The sequence below is a fragment of the Dermochelys coriacea genome, chromosome 9 (assembly GCF_009764565.3).
Source record: "Dermochelys coriacea isolate rDerCor1 chromosome 9, rDerCor1.pri.v4, whole genome shotgun sequence".
NCBI classification, from domain to species: domain Eukaryota; kingdom Metazoa; phylum Chordata; order Testudines; family Dermochelyidae; genus Dermochelys; species Dermochelys coriacea.
The window spans coordinates 98,978,751-98,993,590 of NC_050076.1; the positions used below are offsets into that span (position 1 = coordinate 98,978,751).

At 48.3% G+C, this 14,840-nt stretch overlaps 1 protein-coding gene across 1 annotated transcript; it reads left to right on the forward strand.

The window, feature by feature from the left end:
- The first annotated feature begins 8,714 nt into the window (after positions 1-8,714).
- LOC119861516 (zinc finger protein ZIC 4-like) lies at positions 8,715-12,206 on the forward strand. The gene is made up of 2 exons (XM_038416748.1): positions 8,715-9,448; positions 11,016-12,206. Exons 1-2 carry the CDS (start codon positions 9,073-9,075, stop codon positions 11,810-11,812), a joined length of 1,173 nt encoding a protein of 390 aa, XP_038272676.1. The 5' UTR covers positions 8,715-9,072; the 3' UTR covers positions 11,813-12,206.
- Positions 12,207-14,840: the final 2,634 nt, after the last annotated feature.

The following is a 14,840-nucleotide window of genomic DNA, read 5'->3' on the forward strand; positions in this document are numbered from 1 at the left end:
GCAAAATCCTTCTACCCTCGGACAAACCGTACGCCTCGCTTTACAACGCACATCGGACCCAGGATCATTTGTGTGTGCGTGAAACTGACAAAAAGGGCGTTTTCTTGACTGTAAATCTCATTTTACCGCCCTTACTCCAGCAAAACTCCCATTCAAGTCGATGGTCCTACTGCCAGAGTGAAAACTACGAGACTGGGCCCTAGATACTCCACACAGAAATGTCAGACAAGAGGCAAATTTCCCAAAGTCATTTCTTTCCCATTAAAGATAATTTCCAGGCTTTCCAGGTGAAGTTTCTGTATTGATCTCCCAGCAGCTCTGTGCCTGCTGAAAAGCGAATAGCTGGGTTGTGCTGGAAGTTTTTTAATGGCCGTGTAAAGAGTTTTTGTTTTCAAACTGCGGCCCAGCTAGAAAGGCAAATATTTTATGAGGGCTACATTCCTTTTACAATTCAGTGTATCATAGACAAATGGATCTCACTAATAAGCGGAAAGGAATGTAGTTTTTCTTTTGCCATAACCATATTGCAATTCCAGTGTAATTAAATGCAAACCAGAAGCGAATGAGACATTTTCATTGTAACTGTCAATCAGTCGAGGGGTAATCACATGTACATTTGAACTTCAGAGATACCAGCTGAAGTAAACAAGTCTGAACTTCGACAAAGAAAGGGGTTCAGAAAATCAAAGTGCAGAGAGAGGCAGGAAGCAATACTTTAATGTATCGAAAATGGGGGTGAAAAACACGAGCTGTGTTTATAAAAAATGGAAGTGTGTAGGAACTCGCCCGCTCTCTCCGCGTACGGTAATGAATGAATTAAATTTAATAAATGCATGGGATGAATTGTAGGCTAGATCCTAGATAATCAAAAGCAATAGAAAGGTAAGCAAATCTCTCCAATAAGCACACAGAGATCGCTAAACTGCCAGAGTGATGCTTTGGAAGAACATCAGGGAAATACTGTAAATAAAAGGAGCGGAATTCTTGTTTGACTGCAATATCTTTTCCTGTATTTGGCTTCTGGGCGAAGTTTAGGTTCTATTTTAATCCATGCAGGAACAAAAACCAGGTTAAAATAACGGATGGTTCCGCTGGGTTGCAAACTCTGAGGGGCATTTTTCAATTATTCTTAATACTAAAATAAATACATACAAAAAACGGGTTCTTCCCTTTGCAAAACCAGGGCTCTCAAAAGCCCAAACAATTCGTGACATACAGTCTGATTCAGTCAGAGAATCTGGGAGCTCAGTTTCTCTCCCCGAGCTAGAGAGGCAAAACACCACTGAGTTTGAGGTGGACGCATTTACGGTATTTGTGCTTACGGTGGAATATGCCAGGGGACAATAACATGGAGACGGTAATTAATTTCTGAATACAAAGTTGTTCGGGCCCACTATAGTCACTCGGTTCTGCAAGATGTTGTGGCCTCTGTGGATTCTCATATTCCTTATATGTGTGGTTGTAAAAATGCAAATTAAAAACGTCTAGGTGGTTGATTCAGACACTTTAGTGTTAGGTGTGCATTATGTCTCGGACTTTAAGAACTTTCCCATCTGGGGAGCCCACATCCATTTATAAAGGGACAGCAAAAAACAACAGCACCCCCCACCCCCGGATCACTGCCAGTGCCTTAATTCTATGTTTACCGCATAGATTTAAAAAATCACGTCTAGATTTGTCCTGAAAACCCCACACTAGCTAATACTCCTTTACTTGATTATTTTTAGACTACAACCCGCCTATTATTATTTTACACAGAGGCATTTGGGGCTCAACAGATTAATTTTTAAGGTATACCCATTTTCACCCCCACCCCCCGATTATGTAGTCTTCAACACACACACACACTTACTTCCAGGCAATGCATTTAGTACAACAAACATGCATGCTAGCTTTTAGCTTTTCAGAATATGAATGAAAAAAACAACAGTTACTTCTGCAGTCCTGCCAGCTTGTTTAGCCTGCACTCTTTGTCGACTAAATGCTAGCACTAATTATTTGTTTTTTAAAAAGGGGATATTGCATCAAAGCTGCCTATCCTGGGGAAGGAAATCAGGTCTCTTTCACTGTGCAAGGAGTTTGCATGGGCGGGGGGGGGGGGGAGAGGGAGTTTGCAGCTCCTGGGTGCCATGACAGCTTTGCGAGGTTTACTAAATCAAGGACTGTTTTGCTTATTTTAAGATGTCTTTTGCTAGTTGCCGGAATCAAAAGCCCGTCTCCGTTTCAGGCTCCGGCTCCCTCCTCCCCCGCCCCAGCTAACTTTAGCTTTTCAGAAGTAGAAGGGGGACAAAGTTGCGAATATCTCAATCAGTGACTAGGTGACCTGTGACCTGGAAGGTGGCTTTATTGTCTTTCTTCTTTTGCGGGGGACACACACTTTATTGACCCTTTCTGCGTGACTGAGCCCTGAGGGGCAACCGAAGCCACCAAAGGGCTCGAAGGCATGCGGCGAGTCCCCAGTCCCCAGCCTGCCCACAGAACAGCTCCGCGCCTCTGGCTCAGGTTCGCCCAGAGCTCACTTCCCGCACTGGCCTCGACTGCTTTCATCAGCAACGGAACTGCCCCATAAAAGCAAACTGTCCTCAGAGCAGGGTGGGTAGCGGGCTCCGCCCCGCAGATCTGAACTGGGGAGACCGGGCTGAGTCGGTGTGCGGCGGACGGGGAGGGAAGAGGCGCTAGGGGAGAGCGTAGCAAAGGGGCTATTAAAGACGTGCAGAAGAAATCTGCACTTTTATTTGCCCTCCTTTTCGAGTCCCACCAAATAGTGTACCGATCAGGTTATTTATTGTGTTCCTTGAAGTTCCCCCCGCCCAATCCCTGAATGAAAACAAGAGCGATCACTTCACTAAAGCGCCGGATGCTCATCCTCTCGTAACAAAGTCTGCGCTGCTCAGCTGGAGCGCTGCAGGAGAGTTTTAAGGTGGAGACTTCAGATTTGGGCGAGCAGTGAAAAGCAGCCCGGCTCTGGGCTCCCTAGGATTTACTCCGGCCGCGTCCCTGAAGTCCAGCCTCCGCCGGGGTAGCCAGATGCACTGAAAAGCACCGCGGCGTTTGCTGGCGCGGGTGTCACGTTTTTGGCACCGCGCGACCCCCTGTTTCTGAAGGGGGTGGCGCTGCACAGGTCCTGACCTGGCGCGTTCTCCTGCCCCCCCAGACCCGCCCATCAGAGCCCGCGCGCCCCAGTTCGGTGGGCTCGGGGCTAAGCCAGGCGCCCCAGAGCCTCTGCAGGCGCCCGGTCCGCCAGGCTGCAGCAGCGGGAGTTGTGAAGTCGCTGGAGCTGGCTGGCCCCGGGCTCGGTCCAGGAAAGAGGAGAAGGGCTGAGGTTTGGGTGGCGGTGGCCCAAACCCGTCCGCAAACCCGTCTGCAAGGCGGCCGCCCAAACCCACAGCGCGGGCTGAGCGACACCCCAGCCACTGGCGAGAAAACAAGCTGCAGGGGAGCGCAGCCTGACACTAGGGGGAGCTCCAGAGCAGAGCAAATTGTACCCCGGCTGGGCCCGGGACCCCAGACTCTTAGAGTCAGGCCTGGGTGCTTGCCAGCTCCCCCAGTCTTCAGGTTACCCTCGCCATCGGGGTCTCGCTCTGGACTTGCCTGGAGCCACCCGGGCCTGGGATGGTGACACTGAACAACTGCTGCCTTGGACAAAGGTAGCCTCTTGTTCTATTATTCTCTGCCCTTTCAAACAGGATACGTATCACCCTCCCCACCCCCTCCAGCCGCTTACCAGGTCTCTCTCTCTCTGACACACACGCACACACACACCCGCTCTTAGAATAGCTCTCACACACTGGCCCTTTGGAATATAAAGACTACCAGGGCGAAAAACCCTAGAATTTGCCAAGAAGGAGAAAATACCAGATCGAAAACAAGCAGAGCACGTTAGAATGGAGGGGGGGGGGGGAGAAATTAAACGCATCAGGAATTTGGGAACTTTAGATTCAATAAAAAAAGAAAGGAGCCCCCAGCCAGCCCCCTCTGGTCCTGCCCAACATCACAGTAGCTTTACCGGTTTTAGCCAAACCGTGATTTCCGCCCTTCGTTTTTCGTTATACGGACCCGATCCTGCTCCCAACGAAGCAGATAGCCGTTTTGTAGGTTCGAGCCCCATCCGGCTCGGATGTGTGACTGGCCTTTGCCATGTCTCCCCTGTTCTAAAAGATTCTCTCTCTGCACCCGGAGCCGTTGTAATTAATACCAACAGGTGTAAATTTCACACCCTCCCGTTCTAAAGTCTCTCTCCCTGCTGACCTGGGTCCCATGGTGACCACGTAACCCGTGGGGTACCACAAGGAGCCGGAGGACTCACCCTGGCCCCAAATCAGCCGAAACTATTTACAAGAGAAGTTTCCAGCCTTTTAAAGAGTAGGGCCCGACCCTGCTCCCAGCGAATTGCATATGGACAGCAGTAGCCCATTGCATAAGGCAACTGGGGGGGAGGGGAGTCTTGGTCTCGGATCTGGGGATGACTCACCTGCAAAGGGCACTAGCCCCTTCTGTGGCCACTGTCCTAAAGGCCTGCCCGGCTTTATGAGTGCTCAGCGCAGGCACCAGAAGCTGGGCCCAGTTCCTGAGCCTCCCGGGGAGACCCAGTTGTGTGAGGGGGCTCCGGAGTTCCTCTGGGCAGCGACATTCCAGAGAGCCCGAGCTTTTTGCCCGATTTGCTTTTCCAGTGTCAGGGCAATGGGGGCCTGGCCCTCCAGGTGCAGCCGCAGCCGGGCAGCCTGGCAATGGGAGAAGCCGAGGGATGGAGCTGGCTCCCAGGAGCACAGGGGCAGGAGGCGGGCAGGTTCAAGGCATTTCTCTGGGTGGGCAAGGAAACCTGACATGAAATATAAGGGGAAAGAGGAGTTCTTGGGCGCCTGGCTGGGCCCAGTGGGTGAAAGCGGAGCAAGCGCTGCGCCCTGAGCCACCCGGGCAGAGGGGTCCCTGCTGCAGGCCTGGGGCTGGTAGCTCTGCGATCCGCGCGCATCCGACCAGAGGCTTCCGGGCCGCTCCCCAAGCCAGGCGGGATCTGCCTCCCCCCGGGAAGCTGTTTATCTAGCCGCAGTCTCCTGGCCCCGGACAGGTGCTCGGAGGAAGCTGCTGCAAAGCAGCCGTTCGCCCGGCGCTCCGCCTGCCCAGGGCCGGGGACTGGGCACCCCCTTGGTGAGAGCTCCGGGGCTGGGGGGGGTTCACGGATTTCACACACCGTGCGGTGGGGCTGGGGCTCCCCACGTTCAGCAGGCCACCTCCGGAAGTGATGAGCTCAGGGCCGCTTAGGGCTCCGGCTCAGGTGGTCTCTGGTGCCTGCCCTCCCACCTGCTCCCCTCGCCAGCAGCTGCAGAGAGGGGACCCAGAGAAGGAGCGACGAGGATCCAGCCCTTCTCCTTTCGGAGCCCTGCCCTCTCCGGAGCTGGCTGGGTCCTCCCCTCCTGCAGCCCTGTGTCTGCTCCTCCAGCCCTCCCTCAGGTTGCTGGTCTCCATCCGTGCAGGCAGCCCTGCCAGCCCAGGCAACTTGTGGGCCCTGTGGGTTTGCAGCACTGAGGCAGATTTACGTTAGCACCGAGTATTTGACATAACATGACACCTTATTACTCCATTCCTGTTTGTTTTAGCGTTGTTTCCCCCACAGAATTCACTAGCTCTCAAGTACCAGCAAAATAATTTAGCACCCCCTAAGGAAACGAATGAGTTTCTAATGTCACGGAAGAAATTTTTAAACAACGTGTTGAATATTTTAAGGTTTTACTAAAAAAAAAAACCCATCACAGAAGTATCGTTTTAATGTATTCAGTTTTCTCGCTTACATGCCTTAGTCACTCCGGATGTGTTGCTTCAATATTCAGTAACACTTAAATGATACATTTAGATTCCCCCATCCCCCAGGAGAATTAAGCTTTTTCTTCTGCTATATTTGTAGCCTTTCCTGTTCGATTTGAAACGGTTTCTTCATATTTTGCCATTTGGGTTTCTATGTCTAGGGCTTTATGTTGATCTGGGATTTATTTTTACCCTTTTATTCCTTTGCAAAGATATTTCTGAATGGAAATATGGAGTGAAATCAGATTATGATTCACACTACGTCTTAATTGTCATGCATGTGCTCCAAAAGCAATCCCTCGTGAATTAATAAAACTGGAGAGCTAAGGAAAGTTTTCAGCCACAGGGTTAAAAGATACCGAAAAGACATGATAAATAAAAGCTTCCGTGTTTGTGTTGAGAAAGTTGCTACTGAATGTCAGTTTGTTTCTATTTATCGTTTGTGATTAGGAGTAATCACATCAGTGACAATTCGAGCAAGCCTGGGAAACCGTATAATATTATTGTGAATGCCTGAAATAAAGGATTTATTATTGCTACCAAATGAGCTATTTAGTGTTTAAACGGTTCAGATATATGGCTTTATTTTCAATGAACTCGTCTGATTTGCCCGTATGGTAGAATAGGGGACCTATTAGATATTCATTGGTGATATAAGGTGTTTTTCAATATCTGTGTGCTAAGTAACAAAGGACTAGGACAGGAACAACGTCAAGGGACGATAGACGCAATTACTTAATTTTATACTGACAGAAGCAAATGTAGTTTGAAAGCAATCTTCCTAGTTTACTAAGGAAGATGAATAGCCTTCAGTGAAATGTCCCTCGCTCCCCCTGCAGTTTACCTACTGTTTAATTGAATTAGTGAACCACTGTCATTGGAAAATATTATTTTCAAAGCTCCTGTATTTGTTCTTCAAAAATTAAAAATAGAACCAAATGGGGAGGGCGAAAGATTAGCAAAACATCATATTTTCCCTCTAGTAAACTAAGAAAAGATCAAGTTTTACTACTACGGCTGCATTTATTTGTGAATTTCTGTAGACCTGTTTATTTTTACTTTCACAAACTAATCAGTCCAGCGGGGTTATCGTTAATTGCCCGTCAGCACTGTATTTAAACCGGAAATGTTTATGTCAAGACAACTCAGAATCTGACTTTAATTTGATGGACCGTAGCTACATTTATATTAAGGCAAACTAGCCAATTCATTGACCAGCATTTCAACTTCCCGCCGTTCCGTCTGCTATAATGGGTTGAATATGATATTTTTATAACCGACGAATAAATCAAATAATTTGTCTTTCGTTTAGAATAACCATGACGTTGCCTCAGACTAGAGATCAACATATGTCGATTGCAAAAGGCATTAGAAGTTGTCAGGGTAAAGTTTTAGGTCTTTTTGTTTGTTTGTTCTGTTTGTTTGTTTTGTTGCAGGTATACTAGCAGGAAAAGCAGGAATGCCTCAGCTAGGAAACAAATCCAATTATTTCATTGTAGCTTTCTCTCCGGCTCACAGAAGTAAGGCAGAATACCTAACATGCTTCTGTGGCTAGAATTAAGCCACCCTTCAACCAGTGTGCTTTTCCCCCAGCGGATTCAATTCATATTGGGAATTGGGACAGTTTTTCGAAGTGTCAGTTGTGCAATGAGAAGCCTGTTTCAGAAAGGACTGAGCGTTATCACTGTAAGGTACACGGAACAAGCAAACACCGGGGAAGCGATTGCCTAGTTGGGCGAGACCTGGGCGCATTTAAACTTTGCTTGAATGTCATTTGCCACTAAATATTTATATATATATATATATATAAATAAAAATGTAGCATTTCAAATGTAGATCCCAGATCAAGACAATTACATGTCGTTGTTCCATGTGAGCTCCCTTTGTAGGAGCGTCACAACGTGTTCTCCCGTTGTCCTGTAGATGTTGTGGAAGTTAATAGGGGTACTGGCGGAATTTCACATGTACTCTCCCTTCTCCCCTTAAGGGTTCAAAGCCGGGCAGCAGCCATCTCCCGATGCCTTCGCCCATTCCCGTCCTGCTTTGGAGGCGCTCACGTTTATTTTAAAAATCCGTCTGCGAGTTGCACTAAATTGCATTCGCTCGGAGCTACAAAGGGGGAAGCTAAGCATGTGTCTGCGCTGTGGTGCAGGCAGGCAGTTGTTTTAATTAAAGGGTGGGGCTCGGTGATATAGACACGAGATAAAAGCAAAACGCGCGGAATAAACTAATTAACACATTGTGTTTGGAACACATCTTATTTCTTTTTTTTGATCTGAGTTGTGTTTTAAAGAAATGTCAGCGCCCTAGAAAGCAAGCCCGTGAAACCTTATTTCCCTTCGAGTGTGCGGCGCTTTTCAAAGGCTAGTGTGATATATTTTAGAAAAGAAATCCTGCTGTGAAAGCTTGCGTGTCTTCTCTTTACCAAACTAAGCTCTTGTCAATCACGCCAAGCCATATCCAATCACCAAGTCCCTCTCTGGAAAGCCGCTCATCCCGCTGTGCTTTTATATATCACACGGCAGCATGTTTAGATGCATTTTTACTATCACTTGAAGGGCTCTGAATGATGAGGGCATAGTTACAGTACCGAGCGCCCCAAACGCTGGAGTTGCTAACAATTTGCCTGGCTATTGTGTGTGTCTTTCTCTCCCCCTTTCCTGGCTCACGTGGGTTGTGTTTGCTATGGACACTAAGTAGGCAAATATGGGGGGGGGGGAGGAATAATTAATTTTGGAGGTTCCCATCCACCTACCTAGTTCACAATATGACAGGCTGGTCGAGGTTCATTAGTTGCCCTACCCTGGGGATGGTAATACCGAGCGCGGCATGGCGCTGCCACCTTTAGTACTGGGGAATGGAGGGCACCCCACTGGCAATTCCTTAAAACTCGGCTCCTCTCACAGTTTGCCAGATTCTGACACCGGGCTCGGTGTATGGCTGGAGATCCCCAGTGTCTCCGTTCTGCCTCTGACTCCAGCTGGGACAGCTCGCCCAAAAGCAAGATCCCCCAGGACCCACCATGCCCGGAGTTGCAGATGAGAATCCCTCCAGAACCTCGTACCATGGCATGTTCCGGATGCATCTAGACTCACCCAACCACAGTGGGTGTGAAAACCAGGCTTTTCCAAAGCAGACAGTTAGCACTCTAAGGAGCCGGGGGCACGGACGCTGGCAAGGGGTCTGAGAACCAGGTCCCACCCTTGCAGCCCAGTAACCGGAGCTCAGGCTGATCCGCCCTTTGCCTCTTCGATTCTAGAAGAGTATCAGACGATGAATCTGGCAATCCAGAGAGAGACCGGCGCTCTTCTCCCCTACCCTGGACAGCCCATTCCACAAGAACTGATCTGCAAGTGGACTGACAGCAAAGGACACCACTCCAGGCAGGCTTGCTCAAGAGTATTCAGCACCATGTATGAGTTAGTTCACCATGTCACCATGGAGCACGTCGGAGGACCAGAGCAGACCAACCATATTTGTGACTGGGGGGGCTGCGCTAGGGAGAAAAAACCCTTTAAAGCCAAATACAAACTCATAAACCACATCAGAGTGCACACAGGCGAAAGGCCATTTCTATGCCCGTTTCCGGGGTGTGAGAAAGTGTTTGCAAGAGCTGAAAACCGGAAGATACATAAAAGAATCCACACAGGTTAGTTAGACTGCAAGTAGCAATAGTCATAAGTAGATTTGGGGGGTCGGGGGGATCATTTGCTTTCTGGACTTGAAAGGGTTGAATTAGCAATAAAAACCAATCAGAATAAAATCATAATAAATAATACCTTAGTATTAATTTTCCTTGCATTTTAATGCAAAAGCTCCCAGAGCGGTTGCATGTGCTATAGGTTTACCTCTGGATGCTGATTATAACTGGGGGAACATTTTTTGCTGTATTTCTGTATTTCTGTATTTCTGGCTCATAATTGAAAACAAGAGACAATTGTTTTTACTAACATTTCCCCTCCCCTCTTCCTCAGACTCTGTGTTTACAGGCTACTGTCCAAAGCGAAGCCCCCAACCCACCCACATTTAATACTTCTTCAGTCAATAATACACTAATATTGTCTGAAGGTAACAAGCACCCCTCCCCTTCCCACACTCACGTTTCAGTGACATTATCTTCCCCTAGAACCTTACAGCGCTTGATAAAATGAGTCTTCTTTCATGTGATTATATCATAGTAAACAAAAAGGGAAGTGATTTTTTTCTGCGAGAAGGAAGAAATAGACAGAACGAGGAGTGAAAGAAATGTCTCAGCAGCGTCTGCTTTCCTCCACGTTTTCCTGTAAAAATATACCTAACGTGCCCAAATTTTGCCCCAGCTTTTTGTCTAATTAGATTTCGGTGTCCCTCGTTTTTTAGACCCCTTCAAGTCTACAATTTTTTATTCAGATCTCTACTGGCCAAAAGAAAGATGTGAGCAAACGCTGTGCGGAAAGGATAATTCGCTACCGAGGATTTATTTTGCATTAGATCCCAGTTTGGACAAACCGAAATGTTAAACAAATATTTAAAATACAAGAATTTTAGAGGCATGCTGGGAAATTCTCTCTCTGTCTGTCTGTCTGACTGCATCTATCTAGCCACCCAGACAAAGCCAGCAAATTCTGGCACCAGAGAAATGAGTAAACATATGTTATGTTTCTTCTGAAGGCAGAGCGGGGACTTGCATTGGGGTAGTGATTTCAGGCGCTTTATTAATTATGATGATGATTGCCCAAACCTGAACGATTCTAGGCATTATTTCATGTATTTATTTGCGCCATAATTTAAGGCATACGTTGTGATGGCTGCTCTGCAAGCGCCTACCACCCAGCCTGCAGATCACACGAAAGCTCTGAAATGCTGGGTAACTAAAAGGTGTCACTGAAAACCATAAAGTTACTGGCATGAAAGAACAAAACCCTGGTTCTGCTAACAGTGGGTTCTTTTGCTGGAAATGACGCGTTGCCTAGCGCGGACACGTTCTTGTGCCCCTTCCACACGCGATCGCTCCAGTCCTTGCGTCGGGTGAGCATGTGGGTTTCTGTGCCAGGAGAAAAAAAGAAAAGGAGGACTTGTGGCACCTTAGAGACTAACAAAGTTATTAGAGCATAAGCTTTCGTGAGCTACAGCAGCTTATGCTCTAATAAATTTGTTAGTCTCTAAGGTGCCACAAGTCCTCCTGTTCTTTTTGCGAATACAGACTAACACGGCTGCTACTCTGAAACCTGTTCCAGGAGAGAAGCCGTTCGTGTGTGAATTCGCGGGGTGTGACAGGAGGTTTGCCAACAGCAGTGACAGGAAGAAGCACACTCACGTGCACTCGAGAGACAAGCCGTATCGCTGCAAAGTCAAAGGTTGCGAGAAATCCTACACCCACCCCAGCTCCCTGCGCAAACACCTGAAAACGCACCGCAGCCTCGAGCCAGCCGCCACCACCAAGCCCCGGGCGGCCGGAGAGCCCCCGAGGGCGCAGGAGCCGGGGGCTGGCGCCTGCCAATCACTGGCCAGCCCTGCCGCTTGTCTAACCAGGTGTGGCCCCTCCAGGTGCCAGGGGAGAGAGAGGGACGCCCCGGGGACGGAAAGAGGGGGCGCCTCCCAGGCAACCTCCCGCAGTGGGCGTGAGGCCAGACGGACCCCTCGGCCGGCTCGCCCCCAGCTCTGGCGCAAGGTGCCCTCCGAGGGCTCCCGCGGGTCCCCCAGCCCACTCACACTCCGGGCCGGGCTGGGAAAGGACTGGGAGCCAGGGCACAGCAGGGCACGGGCGCTGCCCACAGCAGGCCCGAAAGAAACGCTCCCCCTTCCAGGAAAGGGCTCAGTGAGCTCTGACGGGTCACTTCCCCGGGGCCAAAGGGAGCCCTCTCCCCCCTGCCCGCGCCAGGCTTGGAATCACGGACCCCCTAGCCGGAGCCGGGGGCTGGGGAGCTGCAGCTCCCTCTGGGAACTGGACCGTCCATGTCTAGCGGGTGAGAATCGCCTGCAACCTCCTTCGGACCTGGGGTTAGCAGCATCCAATGGCCAAAAGGGCTCCTAGGAATCCAAGCCAAGGGCAGCCCATGGCCCTACAGGCTCGGCAACAACTGGAAATACAGTGTTCATCAGCGTCAAGAACCCGAACCTGGCTCTTTCCCCCCGATGGCACGTGCTGCGCCAAAGGCCCGTCTCTCTCGCTCACACTCACACACACGTGTTACTCAGTACGTGTGTGTTCTGTGCTTACAGGCACTCAGCTAAACCTGGGTCCTGTCCGCCCGCCAGGAAACTAGCCCGCACCGATTTCAATCATCCGTGTGCCAAATGGTTTCTTTCTGTGGAGAACATGTCTTCTTGGCTCTCACTGGCACGTGTTGGGCGAATGAGGTTTAGCCTGTCACAGTTACATTTGCAGTCTTTAGAGACGTTGCAAAAATAGGGTTGTAACCCTGTGATTAGAGATAGACATGAAGAGCACTCAAAGCGTGATTTGTTGTTTTACTGTTTAGCATTAATGTTAATTGGATTATTTTGTCCCTTTCCTTGCTATGCTCTGTTTATGTTCTAGATGTGCGTGTTTTGTATCGATGTTTGACATGCGATTTGAAATAAATCATCCAATGTGCTCCAGACTCGGGCACGTCAGGTCGCAGGGAGATGTGTTTCCAGTTATTGGTTGGGAATTAGTTAGATCACAGTAACCGAACTGGTTCTGTTAGCCTGGCTGGACAGTAGATACTCAGACCTGCGGAGTCTATTTTCTGGGGATGGAGCCCAATGATACAAGTCTGGCTTGTAATGTTAAGCGTCTAGATAACGACAGCTCAGTCTTTGACTGAAGTCGCTTAGCTCTAATTACTCATGAATTAACCTCTCTTCTTCCCCCCTCCACCCCACCCTCAGCAAAGTCGGGAAAATTGATATAAATCATTTTCCATAATCCATCTCTGGAAATGCAGATAGATTATTTGCCACCCCATCTGTCTCTAGGGCTTTTTTTTTTTGCCAGGTTTGAACTCCTAGCTTAAAAATATCTATGAAAAGTCACACTTTGCTGGGGGTGGGAGTGGGGGTGAACCGTGGCATTTTTAACAACTTTGTGTGAATGCAATTCTCAATGGCTTGTCTCACCCTTAATGACAAGCAAAGCAATGCAAAGGACGGCTTCTCTTTTCATATGCACACAACATGCAAACGTGGAGTATTTTAATCTACACTATATATATAAAAGTAATTCCTAATCAACTCTTGTCAGATTCCTCAGACTTTCAGTTATTAGCAATTCTCTTTGGAAGCCCTTGGCATGTCAGACAGATAAAAGATTCTCCGGATCAAGAGTTATTAACACATTTTTGTGATCCTTTAACACTTGTGCCTGTAACTCTTTTGGCGTAAGCAGCGATTTGACTAGAATCGGTGTGCATATGCAATTCTGATACTTTGAAGCTCTTTGAGGGACCCAATCCTGAGGCCCTTCCTTGCCCCAGTATGGAGGTAGGGGATCAGTCCCTAATTGCTACACTGGCTACCTAAGTTCATCAAAAGCATTCAGAGACTGCTTACCAGTGTTCAGATGTTCCATTCTTCAAACCTCAAATGGACACAAAAAGACCCTCCGTCTCATTAACCTTCGATCCCAGATACCAGCCGACAGAGTCAGGGGCGACCCATCTTTCGCGGCGTTTGGGGGTCACTTGAGTTCTAGATCAGAACTAGCCCTGAAAACGAGAACTCCGGCACCCCGCTGTAAGTAGGCAGTGAGCAGACAGGGAACGCCAGGCTCCGTGCTCAGGGCAGACACCGCATTGCCACCCTATCTTTGGATACATGTCTCCAGAGTAAACCGTGTTCCATAGCCAATTTCTCATACCCGAGCTCTGATTAATTAGGCTGGAAAAATCATAAAGCCTTTAAAGATACGTAATTCTCATAGAAAACTAGCGGAGAGTCTATGTTTTAGATAGATAGATAGATAGATAGATAGATAGATAGATGGGTGTGTGGGGATAGATAGATAGATAGATAGATAGATAGATAGATAGATAGATAGATAGATAGATAGATGTGTGGGAGTAGGTAGATAGATAGATAGATAGAGATGGGGTGTGTGGGGATGGAGAGATAGATAGATATAGATAGAGATGGAGTGTGGGGATAGTAGATAGATAGATAGATAGATAGATTAGATAGATGGGTGTGTGGGGATAGATAGATAGATAGATAGATAGATGGGTGTGTGCGGGTAGATAGATAGATAGATAGATAGATAGATGTGTGGGAGTAGATAGATAGATAGATAGATAGATAGATAGATAGATAGGAGTGTATGGGGATAGATAGATAGATAGATAGATAGATAGATAGATAGATAGATAGATAGATGTGTATGGGGATAGATAGATAGATAGATAGATAGATGGGTGTGTGCGGGTAGATAGATAGATAGATAGATAGATAGGTGTGTGGGAGTAGATAGATAGATAGATAGATAGATAGATTAGATGGGTGTGTGCGGGTAGATAGATAGATAGATAGATAGATAGATAGATAGATAGATAGATAGATGTGTGGGAGTAGATAGATAGATAGATAGATTGTATGGGGGTAGGTAGATATATGGATAGATAGATTAGATAGATGATAGGGTGTATGGGGGTAGATCGATCAGAGGGATGCATGGGGGGTAGATAGGGTGTATGGAGGTAGATATATAGATAGGGTGTATGGGGGTAGATCGATCAGAGGGGTGTATGGGGGTAGATCGTGGCCAAAAATATGCCCTTTATTTCACACACACACACACACACACACACACCCCCATGCCCTACCGCATTTTACCACCCGCTCATCGCTGAACTCATCCCGCCCCAGCCCCCAGAGCAGTTCTGGCCGGCGGAACCCAGCGCTGGACACAATCCTTTCCCGGAGAGGCTAACCTCACGGCTGGGTTTCTTCCCCCACCCCGCTGCTTGTGGTGGGCAAGCTCCTGGCAGGCTGGGGGGCCCGGAACCCCAGAGTCACCAACGTGCCTTTCCCCGGAGAAGGGGGACAGTGTCCGTGTGTCGTTCGCAGCTCTCGGGGCTTGTGGT